The 21794-nt window shown below is 42.2% G+C and overlaps 1 protein-coding gene across 4 annotated transcripts in view; it reads right to left on the bottom strand.

Moving 5' to 3' along the window:
• The window catches only part of rnf14 (ring finger protein 14), a 53951-nt gene that overhangs the window by 6598 nt on the left and 25559 nt on the right, over positions 1-21794 (bottom strand). For all 4 annotated transcript variants that reach the window (XM_063053214.1, XM_063053215.1, XM_063053212.1 and 1 more), the window contains 4 exons: positions 11575-11735; positions 10869-11017; positions 6042-6548; positions 794-1022 (listed from right to left, as the gene is read on the bottom strand). In XM_063053214.1, the coding sequence (XP_062909284.1) occupies positions 794-1022; positions 6042-6548; positions 10869-11017; positions 11575-11728 (1039 nt within the window). In that variant the 5' untranslated portion in view covers positions 11729-11735. The remainder of the gene's footprint in view (positions 1-793; positions 1023-6041; positions 6549-10868; positions 11018-11574; positions 11736-21794) is intronic.

Raw genomic sequence — 21794 nt, 5'->3', positions numbered from 1 at the left:
GCATTTGTGGTAAATTCTTGTAACTAGAAAGCCCAGCTTTGGAAGCATAAAGTTGTATTGTAGGTGGAATATAATGTATGCACAGATTTTGAAAGGGTTAATTGTCACACTGAATCTGATGTTCGTTAAAACTTTTGATAAGAACTCTTCACTCCCAGCTGTTTTTATCTACCCATTATAGCCAATTCAACAAAATATTTGCAAAACGTATAAGTTCATATGGATTTTCATAAAAATAATAACTCCAAATAAAAAATTACCATATTTGGTTTTCAACAGACTGCAATTTTCACCAACCATACTGAAGCCCAGTAAACCTTACTACTCCTGAAATTCGAATCAACTTTTTTCCATATATAAATTCTATTACCCATAGTTGGCAGAAATTCTTCATGTTATAGTTGCAAAACTGGGTAACTGAAGGGTGTTATGTAAAGATCTTAATTTCTAGTACTTTTCAGTTCTTTTATTTTTAAGTTTAACTTCATTTTTTTTATAAAAAGGTCAAGACTTCGTCCTGTAATCTTCTGCACCTACTACAACTAACCCTTCCCTCAGAACCTTCTCTTCTGTGAAAGTAAGGTAAAGTACAATGGAAACTGTAGAAAAAAAGTAGTGTGCAGAAGTGCAAACTCAGGGCACTTCCTTTTTCTGGCTGACACCAACCGGAATACACTTCAAACCATAACACTACCTGCCTATGAAAACATTTCAAAATCCGTATCTATCTGCAATGGAACCAGAGGTAATTATAACTATTCTTTAAAAAAGCCAAGTGAGAACATTTTCTTACCTGCTTTTAACTTACAAGGAGAAATTCCATGGTAAGCCATTTCACATAGTGCACAAAAGGCATGACGACATCCTGGACAGAGACCCATGGTACTCCCAGGTTCAAGCAATACGACTGACCTACAAACGCTACGAGGACAATACACCACATCTGCCATGAGGTCTAATGAGGACTTAAGGAGAAGGTGATCATACCGTGCAAACATCTCCTCATCAACAAGATCTTTGACCTATAAAGATGCAATTTTTTGTATCTTCTTAACAAACATGGATTGTAAATGTAACATGCCAAAAAAATAAAGCGTAAATTTGAAGGATTCATTTAATATAACTGCTCTCTCCCACTGCAGCCAAGAACGAGGAGGTAGGAGGGTGGGGGGGGGTGCGAAGGGGGTGATGAGAGTGGGGATGGGCGCAGGGTGGAAAGGATGCGAGACAGAGAGCGAGGGTGTGAGAGAGAAATTACACTTGATTAAAGTTAATTACAGAGGTATGAAGGAGAAGCCCACCAGAGTTGAATGGAAGGGAAACCTAGCCAGAATGATGGAAGAGCAGCAAATGGCAAGGTTTCTGGGAGTAATTCAGGAGACTCAGTCGAATTTCATCCCAAGGAAGCAGCAGCATACTAAGGGATCAATGAGATAACCATGGCCTTTCAGCTTCACCAACACCTTCTCCTAGGAAATGGCCACTATTCTCACCTCTCTTGAATTTCTGCCAATTAGCGGCTCTTCTACTGTAAATATTGATGGAAGGTCCTTGCTCAGTTCCTCCTTTACTCTGTTCTCTATTGTTACTTCCTCAGCTTCATTTCCAACTGGTCCAATGTCTATTCTCGCCTCTCTTACCCTTTGCGCACCTAAAAAGAATTTTGGATTATTGACTGGTTTCCTCTCATATTTCATCTTCTTCTCCCCCCTTATAGTCAGTTGTTCTTTACTGCAGGGGTTCCCAACCTGGGGTCCATGAGCCCCTCGCTTAATAGCACTGGTCCATGGTATAAAGAAGGTTGGGAACCCTTGCTTTATTGGCTTTTAAATGGTTCTCAATCATCTTTGCCATATTGTATGTCTTCTCATTTGCTTTTAGACTGCCCCCAACTTTCCTCAGCAGCCATGGGTTGCCTTATTGTATCCTTAGTATGATTCTTCATCCTCGAGATGAAATTCTGCCATGTTTCCCCAAATCACTCACAGAAACTTCTGACATTGCTGCCCCAGTGTTTTCCCTGGTAGGATCCCTTCCAATCAACTCTGGCCACCTCCTCCCTCATGCCTCCGTAGTTATTTTTACTCAGTTGTAATACCATTACATTTAACTTCAGCTTCTCTTTCACATTATGGTCACTGCCTCCTAAAGATTCCTACACCTTAAGGTCCCTGATCAAGTTTGCCTCATTACACATCACCAAATCCAGAATGGCTTGTTCTCTAGTGGGCTTACCACAAGTTTCTCCAAACAGCAACCTTGTAGACATTTCACAAATTCCTTTTCATATAGTCCTCCTCTACCAACCTGATTTTCCCAGTCTATCTGCATATTAAAGTCAAAGTTTGAAGTTCAAAGCAAATTTATCATCAAAGAACATGTACTCAGAGATTGATTTTCTTGCAGCCATTCATTGTAAATAGAAAAAAAACACAATAGAATCAATGAAAAACTACACAACAGACGGACAAGCAATGTTGAAAAGACAACAAGCTGTGCAAATACAAAAAGAAAAGAAAAATAATAATAAATAAACAATAAACATCAAGAACATGAGTTGGAGAGTCCTTAAAAGTTAGTCCACCATGATCATAACATTGCCCTTCCTTATATGCCTGTCCTATCTCCTGGAGTATTTTATACTCACATCCTGACTACTACTCAAAGGCCTGTACATAACTCTCATCAAGAACTTTTTACCTTTCTACACACAAAGATTCTACGTCACTTGACCCTATATCGCTCTTTGCTATTTACTTAATTTCATTTTTTACCAACAGAGCCATCCATCTCACTGTTGGCTGTCTTTTCAACAGGATGCATATCCTTCTAGTTTTAGCCCCCAGCTCTTATCCTCTTTTGCCACATCTCTGTGAGGCCCATAACATTACACCCAACAATTTTGATCTGGGCGTTAAACTCATTTTCTTTGCTGTTATGTATACTGCAAGTGGGCCCTTCATCTTTCTGAGAAAGCTTTTAGCCTTGTGGTCTCAGAACTGTGTTTAGCAATTTAAGATAAATGTTTCCATTTGCATCTCACAGCATGCATCTTTTGTTTCTGTTCTCCCATTTGCCATTGCACTTCCACCCTCTTTTTGTTTAATATCTCTTTCCTTCCACTCTCCCTACATCTTAAAAGTTACATGTAGTGACTGCTGTGGCTTAATGGCTGGCAGTCCCAGCTTCAGGCCAGCAGGCTCCATATTCAGGCGTGACACTATAGCTCTGAATTGTGAGACGTGCCATCTATTGGCTTTGACTTTAAAACAAGGGTCCATCTGCTGCCCAAGGTGGACATAAAATGAGTTAGTTTTCAGTGTAGGATGGGTTTTCCCAGTATTTCTGACCAACATGTACCCTCTGTCCACATCACTAAAATAGGTTCATCAGTCATTATCATGCCGCTGTCAAAAAGAGTGCACAAACTGACTGCTCTATAGTATTTCCTATATTACTCTGGTACATATTCCAAAGTGGTTTACTGACCACAAAATGTTAAGGATTGTAGTGAAAATAATGTTAAAGCATGCATATAAAAGCAAGTCTGTCTCCTCCCCCCTTCTCTCTTCTTCTATTCCCCATTTGGTCCCCTCTTACCTCTTTCCTTCTCCTCACCTGCCTATCACCTCCCTCTGGTGCCCCTCCTCCTTCCCTTTCTCCCATGGTTCACTCTCTTCTTATTAGATTCCTCCTCCTTCAGCCTTTTATCTTTTCCACCTATCAACACCCAGCTTCTTAATTCATCCCCACCCATCTAACTTTCTCTTCACCTGGCTTCACCCATCACCTTCTAGTTTGTACTCTTTCACCTCTCCCCACCTCATTCTGGCCTCTTCTCCATTCTTTTCCAGTCCTGATGAAGGAACTCGGCCCAAAACATAGTCTCTATTCCTTTCGATAACTGGAAAATTGTTTTCAATGCCATGGAAAAATTAAGGAGAAAATAAGCAAGGACAATGAAAGGCTGCAGAAATTATTCTGGGGAAGACTGATACTATTATGGCACTGACAACAGGAATTCTGCAGATGCTGGAAATTCAAGCAACACACATAAAAGTTGCTGGTGAACACAGCAGGCCAGGCAGCATCTCTAGAAAGAGGTGCAGTCGACGTTTCAGGCCGAGACCCTTCGTCAGGACTTACTGAAGGAAGAGTGAGTAAGGGATTTGGAAGTTGGAGGGGGAGGGGGAGATGCAAAATGATAGGAGAAGACAGGAGGGGGAGGGATGGAGCCAAGAGCTGGACAGGTGATAGGCAAAAGGGATACGAGAGGATCATGGGACAGGAGGTCCGGGAAGAAAGACGGGGGTGGGGGGGGGGGACCCAGAGGATGGGTGAGGGGTATATTCAGAGGGACAGAGGGAGAAAAAGGAGAGTGAGAGAAAGAATGTGTGTATAAAAGTAAGTAACAGATGGGTTACGAGGGGGAGGTGGGGCATTAGCGGAAGTTAGAGAAGTCGATGTTCATGCCATCAGGTTGGAGGCTACCCAGACGGAATATAAGGTGTTGTTCCTCCAACCTGAGTGTGGCTTCATCTTTACAGTAAAGGAGGCCGTGGATAGACATGTCAGAATGGGAATGGGATGTGGAATTAAAATCTGTGGCCACTGGGAGATCCTGCTTTCTCTGGCGGACAGAGCGTAGATGTTCAGCAAAGCGGTCTCCCAGTCTGCGTCGGGTCTCGCCAATATATAAAAGGCCACATCGGGAGCACCAGACTGGGAGACCGCTTTGCTGAACATCTATGCTCTGTCCACCAGAGAAAGCAGGATCTCCCAGTGGCCACACATTTTAATTCCACATCCCATTCCCATTCTGACATGTCTATCCACGGCCTCCTCTACTGTAAAGATGAAGCCACACTCAGGTTGGAGGAACAACACCTTATATTCCGTCTGGGTAGCCTCCAACCTGATGGCATGAACATCGACTTCCCTAACTTCCGCTAATGCCCCACCTACCCCTCGTGCCCCATCTGTTACTTATTTTTATACACACATTCTTTCTCTCACTCTCCTTTCTCTCCCTCTGTCCCTCCGAATATACCCCTTGCCATCCTCTGGGTCCCCCCCCCCCCGTCTTTCTTCCTGGACCTCTTGTCCCATGATCCTCTCGTATCCCTTTTGCCTATCACCTGTCCAGCTCTTGGCTCCATCCCTCCCCCTCCTGTCTTCTCTATCATTTTGGATCTCCCCCTCCCCCTCCAACTTTCAAATCCCTTACTCACTCTTCCTTCAGTTAGTCCCGATGAAGGGTCTCGGCCTGAAACGTCGACTGCACCTCTTCCTAGAGATGCTGCCTGGCCTGCTGCGTTCACCAGCAACTTTTATGTATGTTGCTATTATGGCACTGAAGAGGTTTTTGAAAGAAAGCTGTACTTAAATCATTATTAAAGTAAAAAGTTAGATAGCATAAGAAAGAAGGTTTAAATGAATATAGAGAAAGTCAAGAAAAGCTCAAATTAAAAGAAAAATGATGGATAAGTGGTAAAAAAAAACTTTAAAAATGTGAATACTAAATGAAAATAACAAAAGAATTCGATGTCTAGGCCATATGCATGTGAATCTACGGACCGTTAACAAGATCATAATGTTGTTTATCCAAAAGCAGATGCAGCTGAATTTCATTCTAGGAAATCAAATGAGAAGAGTTCTCTCAACAGTCGATGTCAACCACCCCATGAGCTCTAGCAGACCCAAGTTGTTCCACACCCCAGCAAGCGCCAAACACCAAACTGTTGCTCTCATGCTTTTAAAGACAGAATTTGAACCAGTTATTTGCAAGTGATACATACAAACTGGAATACTAATAGATGAGATATTATGAAAAATTGTGATGCCTTAAATATAAGAGAAAAAGCTGTGTGCATTTGAGATACATATGTGCATTATGAATTTCCTAATGGGCTGAGTCTCATTTTGTTTGTTTCTCACTTATAATTTCTTTAAATTAAGGGAGTAACAATCAGGTCACTTCCATTCTACTGTTGTTAATATGCAAAATAAATATCAAGATATCAATGATTAAAAACTCTTACTTGGGCTGGTGTAGCAATTGAAGTACACTTTGCTTCCGGACAGTTAAGGCACTGGACGTTCCCATCATGGATCTGAATCTCAAAATATTCTTTCAAACAGGCTTTACAGTACACATGTTGACACTCCTTAAAGTACATGCAGTCAGTGCCAAGCTTTTCAGAAAAGCATACACTGCAGGTGAACACCTTGTTATTGAAAACTTGCTGTTGCTGCTTCTGATCAAAGTCCAAGATTTCACGTAAAACACTAGCCCATGATGCCACATCCTGAATAGCCCTAGGATCAAGGGGAGACTCTGCTTTGTCCAGCAATCCAAGCTCTTTTTTCTTATCAGTTGAGAAAATGCAATCAGATGTTACTTTAATGTTTCTTTGTATTCGTAAAGGTGACTCAATTTGTAAAAAGGAGAGAGTCTCTTCTTTTAAGAATTGCACCCATGAAAATAGCACAACACAATTGCCATTGTCATTCCAAATTTTATCCAGGTAAGTACAAAGTGCAGAGAGCTGTGTGGAAACAAGTAACCCAGTTATTAAACAACACATGAACTGAAGTACAGAACTATTAGAATTACAATGAAGTACAGCAACATTTGCACCAACATTGACTCCAAAATGCTACAAGGAGAATGGAAATATTTTTTTTAAAGTATTCTGTGACATGTCAGCCTGTTTGTGGAATCCTGCAAATTATCTGAAAGCTGTTTGGCCAATGACTTGTGCCACATTCTAGCCTGTTGATTGTTATCTCGTAATACAATAATGCTCCCATATCCACATATTGCCCTTTCATCCGATAATCCAACTTCTTCCAGAGAAACGGTATGACATCTATGTTCCCTATTGTGACTGTAGTGGAATTTTATCTTAACAAGTAATTGTTATTTATGGCACAGACTCTTCCGGTAAGATGGTGGTATGCTCGGAAGCAGCAGCCACTCCAGGTCCAATCAAAGGTATAATTGTTCAACCTTTAAGTCTCTTTCTTTTTCTTAATTGCAAGGCACTGCTGGATGCCAAGAACAACAAGTACTGCAGTTCTGTCCATCAGTGAGATGGAACTGGATTTACTGCATACATTTGTTGTGTTGTTGCCTAGACTTGTTGCATACCATTGTTGTGCACAGTGTGAGCGATTGCCTTGGACATTTTTATTGTGATCTCAAGACTCTATTGAACGTTAGTAATGTAGAATACGACAAGTCCAGTTTGAGGGCTGGGAATCTGCGTTGCCTCAATTGTGGTGAGGACTAGGCCCTCATGCCGTGGAGTTGCCTGTTTCAGCCGCCCAAGGGAGGAGATGCTGTGGGAGAGAGCAGAGGCCTCCCTGGGCATGCTGAAGTCTGTACTGGATTGGGGGCTGGCCCAATGGTGCTGCCCTCTGGTCAGCAGAAGAACAAGCTGGATCAGGTCCATTTACCATCAATCTACAGGCCATGCTACTCAGAGACTTGGGCTATATATTTTTTTTCTTTCTGACTGTATGTTTTTCTGCTATCGTAACCATATGTTGTATGAGCAGTGTGCTGTCTGCTGTTGCTAATATGTTTTGCACTTGGCCCCACAGGAATACTGCAGCCTTTGACTACATTCATGTATGGTTGAATGATAATTAACTTTGAACTTGACATAAAAATATTGTTTTCCACTTATTTCTACCACTCTTTTCTCCTTCCGAGCTATTGATTAATAATCGGACTAAATTGAACAGCATAGTTCAGTTCAACATTGCCCACTTGTTCCTAATGGAAACAAGAAGTTATTACAGATGAAAACAATTCCATAATTACTAATGTCTGACAGAAATTACTAAAAACAGTCAGGAGCAGAAATCAATGTTAATATTTCCCTCCATTTCCAAGGATTAAGGTAACAATTGTAACAGATTGAAAAAAAATCAGTAAGTATTAGAAGGTAAATCTTGATCTCCAGGGCTTTAGTGATTAATTAAGAATACGTCCATAAGGGAACTGTCAATTCCCTTATAGCATGCATTCAAAACTAACGACAATGAAAGTATATCATTGATTTCCTACCAATGGAGTTTCTTCAAAAAACACAAGCAGATTTATAGAAAAAATTTTTGTATTGCATCCACCCAATCCACTTGCAAGTATCTTTTTCCAGTCATGTCATAGATTAATTCTCAAACCCATAGATTATATCAATTTCATAATCCCACAAAACAATACTTCATAGAACACATATGATATAAAATGCTAAGGCACAAAAGGCATTATAAAATTTATAACCCGTAAAACAAAGATAAAAATAAAATACTGGAAACATTCATTAGCATCTTTAATCAACCTGAAACGTTAACTGTTTTTCACTAGAGACCTTGCCTGACCTACTAAGTATTTCTAAAATTTCCTTTTTAATTTTATGTTAATATGCCTAATGTGTAAACCACTGATGACTTAAGACCATATGATACAGGAGCAGAAGTAGGCCATTCGGCCTATCGAGTCTGCTCCACCATTCAATCATGGGTTGATCCAATTCTTCCAGTTATCCCCACTCCCCTGTCTTCTCCCCATACCCTTTGATGCCCTGGCTAATCAAGAACCTATCTATCTCTGCCTTAAATGCACCCAATGACTCAGCCTCCACAGCCGCTCGTGGCAACAAATTCCACAGATGTACCACTCTCTGACTAAAGTAATTTCTCTGCATCTCTGTTCTAAATGGACGTCCTTCAGTCCTGAAGTCATGCCCTTTTGTCCTAGACTCCCCTACCATGCAAGCTAGTTGTACGTGAAAATCAAAGAAAAAAAATAAAAGTTTGAATGTTCAAAGAATTAGGAGTTCATACCTCTCCAATTAACATAAGAATTTGGCGGTGCTTTTGTAAAGAAGATATTAACCAAGATATCTGACCATGAATTTACCTAACAGATAAAATGGAGTTAAATTACATTTGAGTGGTGGATTGGAGAGACCTCTCTAGCAAAGGAGGTGTAAGACCCCTCCTCCACTAGCTTGCAGGTCACTCTTGGGCAAGGTGTAGCACTTGCTTAGCCACCCGACCAGGGTCAGGTGAAGCCACAGGAGCAGGTGGTGAATGGTCATATGAGCAGCCGGTGCACATCACAAGTCCTGGTTATGTGACCACTAATGCCAGGCACTCAATCTCCAAAGAGTATTGATAATGGCTGAGGTCACCAGAAGAAGGCAATGGCAAACCAATTATGTAGAAAAATTTGCCAATAACAATCATGATCATGGAAGGACCATGACCACCCTCTATAAGACATGGCACATAACATATGAATAAAACGGGGCCTACAGAGCTCTACAAAGAAAAGGTGTTTCTCGCAGGTTGGTGGTGATTATTTAAAAAGAGAGCTTCATGGGCATTGTCCATTGTACGGCGCCTATCAGTGGTGTCAACAGAGCTCTGAGAACTAAATAAAAGTACAGAGTATTCGCTGATTGGTAGGAGGCAGCGAGTGGGAATAAAAGGATCCTTTTCTGGTTGGCTGCCGGTGACTAGTGGTGTTCCGCAAGGGTCGGTGTTGGGGCCACTTCTTTTTATGCTGTATATAATTGATTTAGATGATGGAATAGATGCCTTTGTTGCCAAGTTTGCAGATGATATGAACATTGCTGGAGGGGCAGGTAGTGTTGAGGAAACAGGTAGGATGTAGAAGGACTTAGACAGATCAGGAGAATGGGCAAGAAAGTGGCAAATGAATTACAATGTTGAAAAATGCATGTTCATGTACTTTGGTAGTAGAAATAAATGTGCGAACTATTTTCTAAATGGGGATAAAATCCAAAAATCTGAGATGCAAAGGGACTTGGGAGTCCTTGTGCAGAACACCCTGAAGGTTAATTTGCAGGTCGAGTTGGTGGAGAGGAAGACAAATGCCATGTTAGATTCATTTCAAGAGGTCTAGAATACAAGAGCAAGGATGTGATGCTGAAGCTTTATAAGGCACTGGTGAGGCCTCACCTTGAGTATTGTGTACAGTTTTGGGCCTCTCATCTTAAAAAAGATTGGAGAGGGTCCAGAGGGGGTTCACAAGGATAACTTCAGGATTGAAAGGGTTATTATACAAGGAATGTTTGATGGCTCTGGGTCTGTATTCGCTGGAATTCAAAAGGATGAGGGGGGAATCTCATTGAAACCTTTCGAATGTTGAAAGGCATAGACAGAGTAGATGTGGTCAGTGGGTGTATTTAAGGCAGAGATTGATAGGTTCTTGATTAGACATCACATCAAATATTATGGGGAGAAGGACAGGAACTGGGGTTCAGGAGGAGAAAAAGAAAGGATCACCCATGATTGAATGGCAGAGCAGACTCAGTGGGCCAGATGGCCCAATTCTGTTCCTATGTCTTATGGACTTATAGTCTAAAATTACATTACTTTTCACTGTATATATTGGAATATGTATTACTGGCACATAATTAAAAAGTAATATTAACTCATTTTTATGGTTTCATAAATTCAAGGTTCAACATAACCAAATGCCATTTCAGTTATTTACTTTTATAACATATTCAATAATATAACTTGAACATCACTAGAACATTTTGCCTGAGAAGCTGGTAGAGGCAAGTACTTACACAATTAAAAGGCATCCAAATTGAATGGCACTTAAGCTGCCAAGACATAATACACAATAAACCAAGTGCTGAAAGTGAGATTAGCTGAAGAACCTATTTCTGTGTTGCTTGACTCTATTAATATCCAACAAAGCGTTGGAATAAACATTTTGAGATTTGTTTTTACAAAAGTTGCACTTCTAACTATATTTCATCACAAAATGTGTGTGAAATAAAAAATACAACATTTTAGGAAAGAAGAATGAGACAAACCTGAACTCGGGAAAGCCACTTGCAACTCAAGGTATATTTAGGAGGTGAACATGATGGATAATCTGGTGGAAATTCAAAATTCAACAGAATAGGGGGCAGAAACGAAACAACATATTCAATCTGATCCTTCTTATTCTGCTTCTCATCACCTGGGTAAAGAAATAAAATGTTAGTGGATGACTGATGCTTTAAGTTTGATAATCCATCTTTTAAGAGCATAAGAAATTGCAGGAATGGATCAGTCAGACCTTTATGTCTACTATCAATTCGATGTTAGCTGATCAGTTACCTCAGTGCCACTTTCCTACACAAACCCAAATCCCTTGACTCTGTTGATACCTAAAATTGTATTGATCTGTTGTGAATATATTCAGTGTTTGACCCTCTACTGCCCTCAGTTTCGAAAGATTCACCACCTAGTGGTTGATAAAATTTCTTCTCAGCTCTGTTCTGCATGGCTGCTTCCTAGACACCACAGCAAAGACTTATGACTTATGACTTCCATAAGACTTATGTGAACTTCCATAAGTATTTGAGTAATGTGATCATTCTTCTAAACTCAAGGGGGGAAAAGGCTCTGTCTGCTTAGTCTTTCCTCATACAACAAACTTGCCATCCCAGGAATAAAGCTGTTGAGCAGTTGTTGTGTTTTCTCTACCTGTGCAACATACAGATTTTTAAAACATTAACCGACTGTTCAACTTACCACAAAAAAGTATTTTGAAGTTTGCTGGTAATTCCAAACAGATGATTATTTCTCCACCCTGAGAAGATTCTGCATGTAGAAATTCATTCTCGCCATAAATGCTGGCGAGAGCCAGCAGCTCATCCTCTTGCTCTTCCTTATCCCTGGAGGACATTTAGATTCTGGGGAATTGGACAAGTTAAAAGAATCCACTGATACGAAATAGCAAATCCTGAGTTGCAAACAGCAATCTTAAATCTGATTTTCTATCCATTCTTACTTTGATTTCAAATAGAATTTTTATGCCATACAATAAAAAGGTTTTTGGTTGGTGAGTTAAATGAAAAATCCCTGGGAGCACACTTTGTACTTTTTCACATGAGAAACATTGCATGTGAAAAACCCTTTTAGTGAAATGACATCACAATGATAACAATTTTTGCCCCTCCCCCAAAAAATCACTAAGGATCACTGTGTTTTCTTAAAAATAAATCAATATTGAAGGTATGGTTCATTTTATTGATTTTACTGCTGCAATACACAAGTAGAGTGCAATAGTAACCAAGGGTATTATTATGCTGCATTGTGATAAGTTGAACAATGGCTACCACAGCTTTCATGTGAGGGTAACCAAAACCTAGAAACTGAAAGTAACCTTACAACAAGGATGAAGGGTTAACAATCAAATTTAATAATTCTATATAAAATTATTAAAGCTGTACCTCAGTAGTTTATGATGAACCACTTTAACAATATCCAATTTTAATAATAAATAAAAAAGTGACTGGCTCACTCAGTTATTTTATATTGGCTCCAACTTTGAAATCCACTGTATTAGAAGTTAGATTTTCAAACTGTTTGATATCCTGGACTCTCTTCCTTTGTACGTTGATCAGAAAACTTAGATTTTTCTTTTGAAAAAGCATGTCGAACTTTTACTTTTAATTAAGACTGCAATCTCTTATAAATTAATTTCAAAATAATTTCAAATAAATTAATTTCAAATTATGGCTGATTTGCAATTCAAGAGAAAATTTTTAAAAAACAAAAGAAAGTGTTAAAGCTTTTAATAAGGTCCCCTGAGGGAAAAAATCCAAACAGATATTCCATTCAATGGTAAGGGTAAGAAATTATGAGTTTTGCTTTATTTCTGTCGGCTTTTTTGTGGGGGGGGAAAGAAAAAGAAAAGGAAAAAAAAAGAAAGAAATTATATAACGCAGCTTGATCAAACCACTGTCCCTTAAAAGTGATTTAAAGTAGGAAGTATAACAGGCTTTGACAATCTCAACCTGGGTTCTGACAGAATTCTATACACATATTAAGAACAATTTTAATTGTACATTTGACATGCACTGCCTGTTCCTAACAATGATCCAAGTTAGGATCTGCTTATCAAAGAGATTGAAACATCTAGTCCTATGAGCTCAAATATAAATCTGATTCACCAGTGACTGCTGTGAAAGAGCAGCTGACAAGGTCCTGGTGACATCTTGGAAAGACAGGTGACAGGAGGGAAACACCCCATTGGGGTTACCATGGACGAGCTACCCATGGCAGCAGTCTTCTTTTGCCTAAATAGCATACAGGCATCAACCACTGATGGCTACAAGAACCACAAAAAGAAAGATACTCCCAGAGTCAGTGAGCGCAGGGGCACAAGATGACTCAAGGATGGATATTTCAGTAACAGAACATGGCATGACTTTGACTAGGAAACATAGGCAGTATAGTAATTGAGTCAGTGACATCAGCAGGAAGCACACTGCAGAGTTGCATCTGTGACTGGTCTAAAGTAACATCAGCTAGGGGCTTGAAGATACACCAAAGCCGGATGAAGTGCTTGAAGGGGACAAGACTGGGACCTTGCATCGACCAGTACTTCTTGAGGGAAAGATCGAGCAAGTCAAATGAAGTTCAGAGGCAGGATGGAACCCAAAGTCCGCAGAGCATCACTAACCCAGGCGCAGTCTCAGAAGTGTACATCAGCACGGAAGACCACTGGTCACAGGAAAGACAAGGCCAGTCAGTAGAAAAGAAGCTGCAAGTAAAAAGCCATGCGTGAAATAGCTGAAAACCTGTAACAAGAAAGAGTGGGCAATGTTCAACGAGGATCTATGCAGACTCCTCAGTGGTCTAAAGAGCACAGTCGAGAAGAGAATTGAGAGGATGGGCAACCTCATATACCACTACGGAGCAGAAAGATTTGGAATGACGGAAAAAATTAAAACAAAGCTTCATGTACAGCACAAATCAAGACGACAAAAGGAGATAGGTGGCCTCATTAAGGCGAGATGGCAACTGAAGAAACTGTGGTGAAAAATCAACCATAGAGGAAAGAAGGAATCAACATTCTACAGGTAGAACTAAAGGCACATCTGTTGACTCTAAGGAGGGCAGAAAACCTCAGGCCTTGAAGAAAGAGGAAAGCACACACTCGGACACGATTATATTAGGACCACTACAAGTTCATGAAAAGCATTTTCACAAAGCAGAAGAATAGAACTCCTAAGATGTCAAAGGAAGAGCTGGAAGATCATCTAAAGCTGTCATACTCAGACAGCCTGACAGCCGAACACATCTCAATACCTTCAGATATGCCACCCATCCACCCTCCACATCAGCAGTTTGACATCAGTCCCCCCAGATATAGCGCGATAATAAAAGTAGTAAAATGAGCGAGGGCTACTTCAGTGCCACGATCAGATGGAGTTCCGTACAAACTTTACAAAAATGCACCAAGAGTCCTGAACTTCTTATGGAAACAGATGAAGGTGGTCTGGAGGAATAAACTTGGCGGCAGGCAGAAGGAATTCTAATTCCTGAAGAAAAGGATTCCTCAGAAAGCGGACAGTTTCAGCAAATAAATCTATTAAATGTTGAAGGGAAAATATTTTTTGGTGTCATAGCACAAAGGTTGTCTGCTTACCTGGAGAAAACAACTTCATCGACACGCATCTGCAGAAGGCAGGGATGTCGGGTTTCTCTGGCTGCTTGGAACACACAAGTATAATTTGGCATCAAATACAAACTGCTCAAAGGGAAAGAAGAGAGCACCATGTCTCGTTCTTCCACCTAGCCAGTGCCTTTGGGAAATAAGCTCACATAACCTCTTATGCTCTTCATTTGAATTCTCCGTGTACCAGAATGTGTTACAACCCTGGTCAAAGCCTTCTTTCAAGATCTCCAGGTCTCACTGATAACCGCAGAGTATAACACAGCCTGGCAGCCTGTGGAGATAGGCATTTTGGCAGGATGCACCATCTCTCCGCTAGCCTTTACCATGGCAATGGAAGTAATCATTAGAGCTTCTAAATGCATAGTAGGAGAATGACTGAAGTCAGGACTATGCCTACCACCAATCCGAGCATTTATTAATGATTTAAACATCCTGTGTTGGCGCGTGGCCAAGTGGTTAGGGCGTTCGTCTAGTGATTTGAAGGTCGCTAGTTCGAGCCTTGGCTGAAGCAGCATGTGTGTCCTTGAGCAAGGCACTTAACCACACATTGCTCTGCGACAACACCAGTGCCAAGCTGCATGGGTCCTAATGCCCTTCCCTTGGATAACATCAGTGGTGTGGAGAGGGGAGACTTGCAGCATGGGCAACTGCTGGTCTTCCATACAACCTTGCCCAGGCCTGCGCCCTGGAAACCTTCCAAGGCGCAAATCCATGGTCTCATGAGACTAACGGATACCTAAACATCCTGACAACTACCATCCCATGTACCAAACGGTTGCTTGAGAAACTCCATTCAAGCATTAAATGGGCCTGAACGACAATTAAAACAAAGAAGTCCAGGAGCATTTCTATAGTCAAGGGAAGGCTGGTCAGCTACAAGTTTCATGTGGATGGGAAAGTAATTCCTAATGTGTCAGAAATGCCAGTTAAAAGCTTGGGATATTGGTATGATGTAAACTTCAGTGATACAGGTCAAGTGTAACTGCTGAGAGAAGAAATCACGAAAGGGCTTAAAGTCATTGATAAGACCTTGTTGCCAGGAAACCTCAAGCTCTGGTGCCTTCAGTTTGGACTGCTCCCTCAGGTGTTGTGGCCACTGACTCTATATGAAGTCCCCATCACTCATGTTGAAAAGCTGGAGAGGGCAGTTAGTTCCTTCACTGAGAAGTGGATGGGCCTATGAAGATCACTAAGTAACATCTACCTCTATAGCAAAGGAGCTCTGGAGTTGCCTGTCACGGGCTGACTGAAGAGTTCAGGTGTCCAAGGTGAGGCGTGAGATGACTCTCTCAGAATCTCCTGACAGTATTGTCCAGGATACGGCACCCAGGACCTTACCAGGAAGAAAGTGGTGTCCAGCAGAGTCAGTACAACAGGCAAAAGCAGCACTCAGGTTTGCAGACACGCAATCTGGAAGAGGGAACCTTGACACAGGATCAAATAGGTCCATTTGGCAAAAGGTGACAACACAAGAGCAACGGTGAGCTATGGTGGAGGAAGTACAACAACAGGAGCAGCAGATGAGGTACACAAGAGCAGTGTCTCAGGCAAAAAAAGACAAGATGAGAAAACATTGAGAAAAGAAAATTCAGCTGGAAAGACTTGTGGGAAAAGGAAGGAAAAAAGATTAGCTTCCTTGTATGAGCTGTACATGATGTTCTCCCAGCTCCCAAAAAATCTGGACCAGTGGCTCAGTGAAGACCCATCTTGCCCACTCTGTGCAAACCTCAAGCACATCCTCTCATCTTGCAAAGTAAGCCTCACTCAAGGAAGATACACATGGAGGCACAACCAGGTCCTCAAGATGTTTGTCACCCAAGGCTGAATAACAACTCTAAGCCCCATATGACTGGAAGAACCACTATCTCCTTTGTCCAACAATGGCAGACAGTGCCACCCTCAGTGACACCATTGGTGTCAGGCATACTGGAGCCTGCTTATGACTGCAACATGGCTGTCGATCTTGACAAAAGGCTAATATTTCCCACGGAGATAGCCACTACCACCCTCAGACCAGATTTGATCTTGAGGTCCAGCAGTCTGAAGGCTGTAGTAATCTCAGAGCTCACCGGGCCCTGTGACGATGCAGTCTGCGAGGCGCATGAGTGGAAACGTGAGATACGCTCAGCTGACCACAGATGCTAAGCTGTGTGGAATGAAAGTGCAGATTTTCACCGTAGAGGTTGGCTGCAGAGGATTTGTGGCTACTTCACATCAGGTTGCTGAAGGGATTGGGAGTCCGAGGCCAGGGCCAGTGACAAGCTGTAAAAGAACTCGCGGAAGTAGCCGAGCGAAACAGCCACTGGTTATGGATGAAGAGGAGTGACTGCATCTGGGCCCTAAAGTGACCCATGGGTGGCCAGATGTGAAGGGGGTGCACCTGGGACATCGGGTCGCACTGTTCAGCCCTCTGGAGATGTAGTGGGCTTAAATTAATGAAACATCTAAGAAAGGGGCAGGGGTGCCCACGTGATGACCCCTGGGAAGTATCTGCCACCCACCAAGCCCCACCTCAAGATCTCCTGCACATGGATGACATCAAGCTGTATGCCAGATATGAAAGAGACATTGACTCACTAACCCACCTGACAAGGGTGTACAGCAGAGACATGAGGACATCATTTGGACTGGAAAAGTGTGATAAAGTTTAAGGGAATGGGGGATTCTCAGATTCCTGTAAACAATGAATTAAGTACTGACTATGTCTGTGACTGCAGTGTGTTTGAATAATGTCTCACAGCTGCCTTCTTTGGAGCAAGATGATTAAAGTTCGCCCAGATCTACATAGATGTCTCTGGGCTTTTCACACCTTTTGATTTTGACAAAAAGCAGTACCTGATGGAAATTAGACAGAACATTCCTTTCTTAATTAAAGCACAAATTTGATGGATGTTCTTATCTTTGCAATTAAGTTGTGGCTCCAGCAAACCAGGTTGGACATTCTTTTCTTTAACTAAGGTGGCTGGAGTGTCTAACAAATTGATTGTACTTTTGTACCAATAGTCCATTGACTTGGCCGGAATAGTTATCAAACTGATTTTCTCTGTATCAATAATCCATTGACTTGACCGGAATGGTTATCAAACTGATTGTTCTTTTGTATCGGTGGCCTTATGACTTCTGACAATTCTGACATCGGGCAGTGAACTTGTAGAACCGCCAGGGAGATGAGAAAGGGTCTCTCCCTGATGTCGGGTCTAAGTTCACTCGCCGGCTGAGCTCGAAGAAATAAACAGGTGAAAAGATAAATAACGATCTTTTTGTGTTGTCGTTATTTGATCCAGCAAAGTTACGTTTACAAGTGCAGCTGGATGGTAATGAAAAGAGGCAAACTCATCAACACTGAAGGAGTTGAATTACTTGAAGGCCACATACCAGATGTACAGGACAGCTACAAACACCTGGGGATTCTGCAGGGTGCATGGAAGCCACAATGAAGACACAAGGAAGGCTGCAACATCCCAGTACCTCCAAAGAGTGAGACAGTTCCCAAAAAGCCAGCTGAATGGGAGGAACAAGATCAGGGTCATCAACACATTCACCCTATCAGTCATCAGATATCTTGCCACAATAGTGTGCCAGCCAAGGAACAAACTGGAAGCTGCTGACATCAAGACCAGAAACTGCTAACGATACATGGGGAATTCCACCCAAAGTCCAACGTTAAGTGACATACACCTACCAGAATAAAGGAGGACAGGGATTTGGAAGTGTCAAGGCAACAGTGCTGGAAGAAATGCGAAACATCCATGAGTATGTCAGAAAGATGGCCCCTAAGGACAACCTGCTAGGAGAATATCCCAGACAGCAGGCAGGAGACATGGAAATAGAAATGGGTGAAGCAGAGCCAGAGGACCAGAGGCCACAGTAGGACAAGTCACTAATGGGATGTACCATCGCCAGATATCAGAGGTGGCTGACATAAAGTCCTACCAATGGCTGGAAAGGGCATGGCTGAGGGACAGCACGGAGGTGCTGCTCATGGCTGCACAAGCACAGGTGCTGAACACAAGAGCAATAGAAGCAGGAGTCTATCACACAGTGGCGTATCTTAGGTATGGCAGGTGCCCTGGGTGCCACTGAGCAGTTTCTATTAAAGTCAGACAACCCATCCTCAGGTAGTGAAAAAAGAATTTTCTTCAGATGTATGATTTGTCTTTGATTACCATGAGTGAGAAGCACTAGGATGGCCTTATTTCAGAGCATTGTATAAGACAACCATGAAACGTTTCTTCACAAAGAAGGAAAGTGGAGCTGAAGGACAGGAGAGATGAAAGTTGGAGGCTGAGGAAGCCAAGAAGTCGAGCAAGTTCTTCATGCCCTTCTTTGAAAAGCCCGGAACAAATAGTTCGACACGTTCCATGGAGTCCCCTGCACCTGCTACAAGTTTGTTAGAATCCGAAGATGGATCAAGTACAAATGCGTCACAAGCCGAGGAGGAAGTCAAGTCCGATAAATCTGAGTATGACGAGATTAAGAGTGAGGCTGCCACAGAGAATGTGGACATGACAGGAGGGCAAGATGATGGTGGTGGTGGTGGTGATTGACAAGATTTTACCTGATGAGATTGAACGTGATGACACTGAACCTAGTGAACTGGATGGTGTCAAAGAGCCTCGAACTGTCATACCAGAAGGGATTGAACAGCATGACATTGGACTTTTGAAGTTCGACAAGGATACTGGAAAAGCAATTCTGCCTGACGCATTGAGAACAGAAATAATAAAGCTGGGTTCGAAGTATTTCCAGAACATTGAGGGGCCTTTCCTACCAACAAATAATCATTCAATGAACAAAACTTGGTTCAAGAGGAAATCGGGAAATGGTCGTGGTGAGGAAGTGACTCGCTCGTGGCTGGTCTATTCCCCTTCTAAAAAGTCTGCATTTTATATCTGTTGTCTTCTCTATTCCCAGTCAGACCATCAATCCTCATTGGAGCAAGAAAGTGGATTCAACCAGTGGAAAGCACCTGAAAGGATTAGTGTTCATGAAAATGCCAAGAATCATCAGGAATGCTTCACACAGTGAAAAGAAATGGAAAGAAATTTAGCTGGAAACAGAGAAGTTATTGACGTGGTATTTCAGTGACAGATTAAGAAGGAAAATCAGTGACAGATTAAGAAGGAAAATCAGAAATGGCATGAGATCTTGATGAGAGTCCTTCACTGCATAAAATTCCTTGTGACTCAGAACCTGGCTTTGCGAGGACACAGGGAGTCACTTCAGCTGGACGATGACTCCAATGTGGGAAATTTCCTTGGCTGACTGAAACTACTGGCCATCGTTGACCCTGTCATAAAAGAACACCTCACTCATTTGCAAAGTCATCCACGTCTTAACTTTCACCGGGTGTCCAGAACAAATTCATCCACATGATGGCATCCACTGTTCGCCAGAGTTCACTGAGAAGCATTCGTAAAGCTAAGTACTGTTCTACGGTCTCATGTTCAACTCGACTCATGATCAGACACACCGTGAGCAGATGTCAGAAGTAGTGAGGTATGTGGAAGTTGATTTTGAGAGGAAAACAGTCCGTGTTAGAGAGTCCTTCCTTGGTTTTATCCAGATAAGCTGGTTTTATCCAGATAAGCCAGAAGGATGCTGAGAGCTTGGTTGAAGACATCTTGAAACAACTAGAGAAGGACAAAATGGAGCTACAAGATTGTCGGTCACAGTGCTATGACAACGCTGCCTTGATGGCTAGACACAGAAGTGGTGTTCATCAAAGAATAAGTGAGAAAAACAACCTGGCAGTGTTTGTGAAATGCGACAATCACTCACTCAACTTGGTGGATATACATGCAGCCAAGAAGGATACAATGATGGTCATGATTTTTGGAACCATCGAAGCTCTCTACTTGTTTTTCTCTCGTTCAACACAGCGCTGGGAAAAACTCAAAAATGCCATGCCTGTGGTTGTTAAGTCGGAGTCCGAAACCAGGTGGAGTGCAAGGACAGAAGCAGTGAAGCCTGTCAACAAGTACCTTGAGGAAATACTTCAAGTTCTCCAGGACATGATAGACAATGAAAACGAGACCAGTGAAACAAGAAGTGATGCAAGGCAGCTGTACAACCGCATGTGGGAGTTACGATTTTCTGATTTTGTTAGGATTTTGGACAAAGTACTCATTCGCATTGACCGTATTCAAAAGAGGCTGCAGGATCCTAGCATGAACTTCCACAATGTTGCCCTGGATTTGAAAGCCCTGCAAGATCATTTTTATGATGAAAGAGAAGTATTGGTCAGTGAACACGAGGAATTCTGCAGATGCTGGAAATTCAAGCAACACGCAGCAGGCCAGGCAGCATCTCTAGGAAGAGGTCCAGTCGACATTTCAGGCCAAGACCCTTCGTCAGGACTAACTGAAGAAAGAGCTAGTAAGAGATTTAAAAGTGGGAGAGGGTGGGGGAGATCCAAAATAATAGGAGAAGACAGGAGGGGGAGGGATGGAGCCAAGAGCTGGACAGGTAATTGGCAAAAGGAGTATGAGAGGATCATGGGACAGGAGGCCCAGGGAGAAGGAAAAGGGGGAAGGGGGGGAAAAAACCCAGAGGATGGGCAAGGAGTATAGTCAGAGGAACAGAGGAAGAAAAAGAAGAGAGAGAGAAAGAATGTGTGTATAAGAATAAGTAACAGATGGGGTACGAGGGGGAGGTGGGGCCTTAGTGGAAGTTAGAGAAGTTGATGTTCATGCCATCAGGTTAGAGGCTACCCAAACGGAATATAAGGTGTTGTTCCTCCAACCTGAGTGTGGCTTCAGCTTTACAGTAGAGGAGACCGTGGATAGACATGTCAGAATGGGAATGGGATGTGGAATTAAAATGTGTGGACACTGGGAGATCCTGCTTTCTCTGGCGGACAGATCGTAGGTGTTCAGCAAAACGATCTCCCAGTCTGCATCAGGTCTCGCCAATATATAGAAGGCCACATCGGGAGCACCAGACGCAGTATATCACCCCAGCCGACTCACAGGTGAAGTGGTCAGTGAGTCACTCGAAGAAGGAGTCGGTCTCTGTCAAGAATGGAATATTGAAGTTGAAAGACGTCAGAGACAAAAGAAACGAATGGCTGATGAGAAGTCGAGAGACGCTGGCTTAACAGCTAAGGAGCAAATGGGAAGAGTCATGAAGGGAACACTCGACCATCTTCACAGAGAAATGGACGAAAGGTTCGCTCGTTTGCACGACACTGACGCCAAGTTTGGGTTACTTCTCGATGTCGAGAGACTGTGTTACGGTGCCAACAGTAACGACCTAAAGAAGAAGTGCGAAAATTTCGGCGAAT

This window comes from Mobula hypostoma, chromosome 7 (genome assembly GCF_963921235.1).
Source record: "Mobula hypostoma chromosome 7, sMobHyp1.1, whole genome shotgun sequence".
Lineage (NCBI taxonomy): Eukaryota > Metazoa > Chordata > Chondrichthyes > Myliobatiformes > Myliobatidae > Mobula > Mobula hypostoma.
This window is presented reverse-complemented; position numbering and strand designations above follow the sequence as displayed.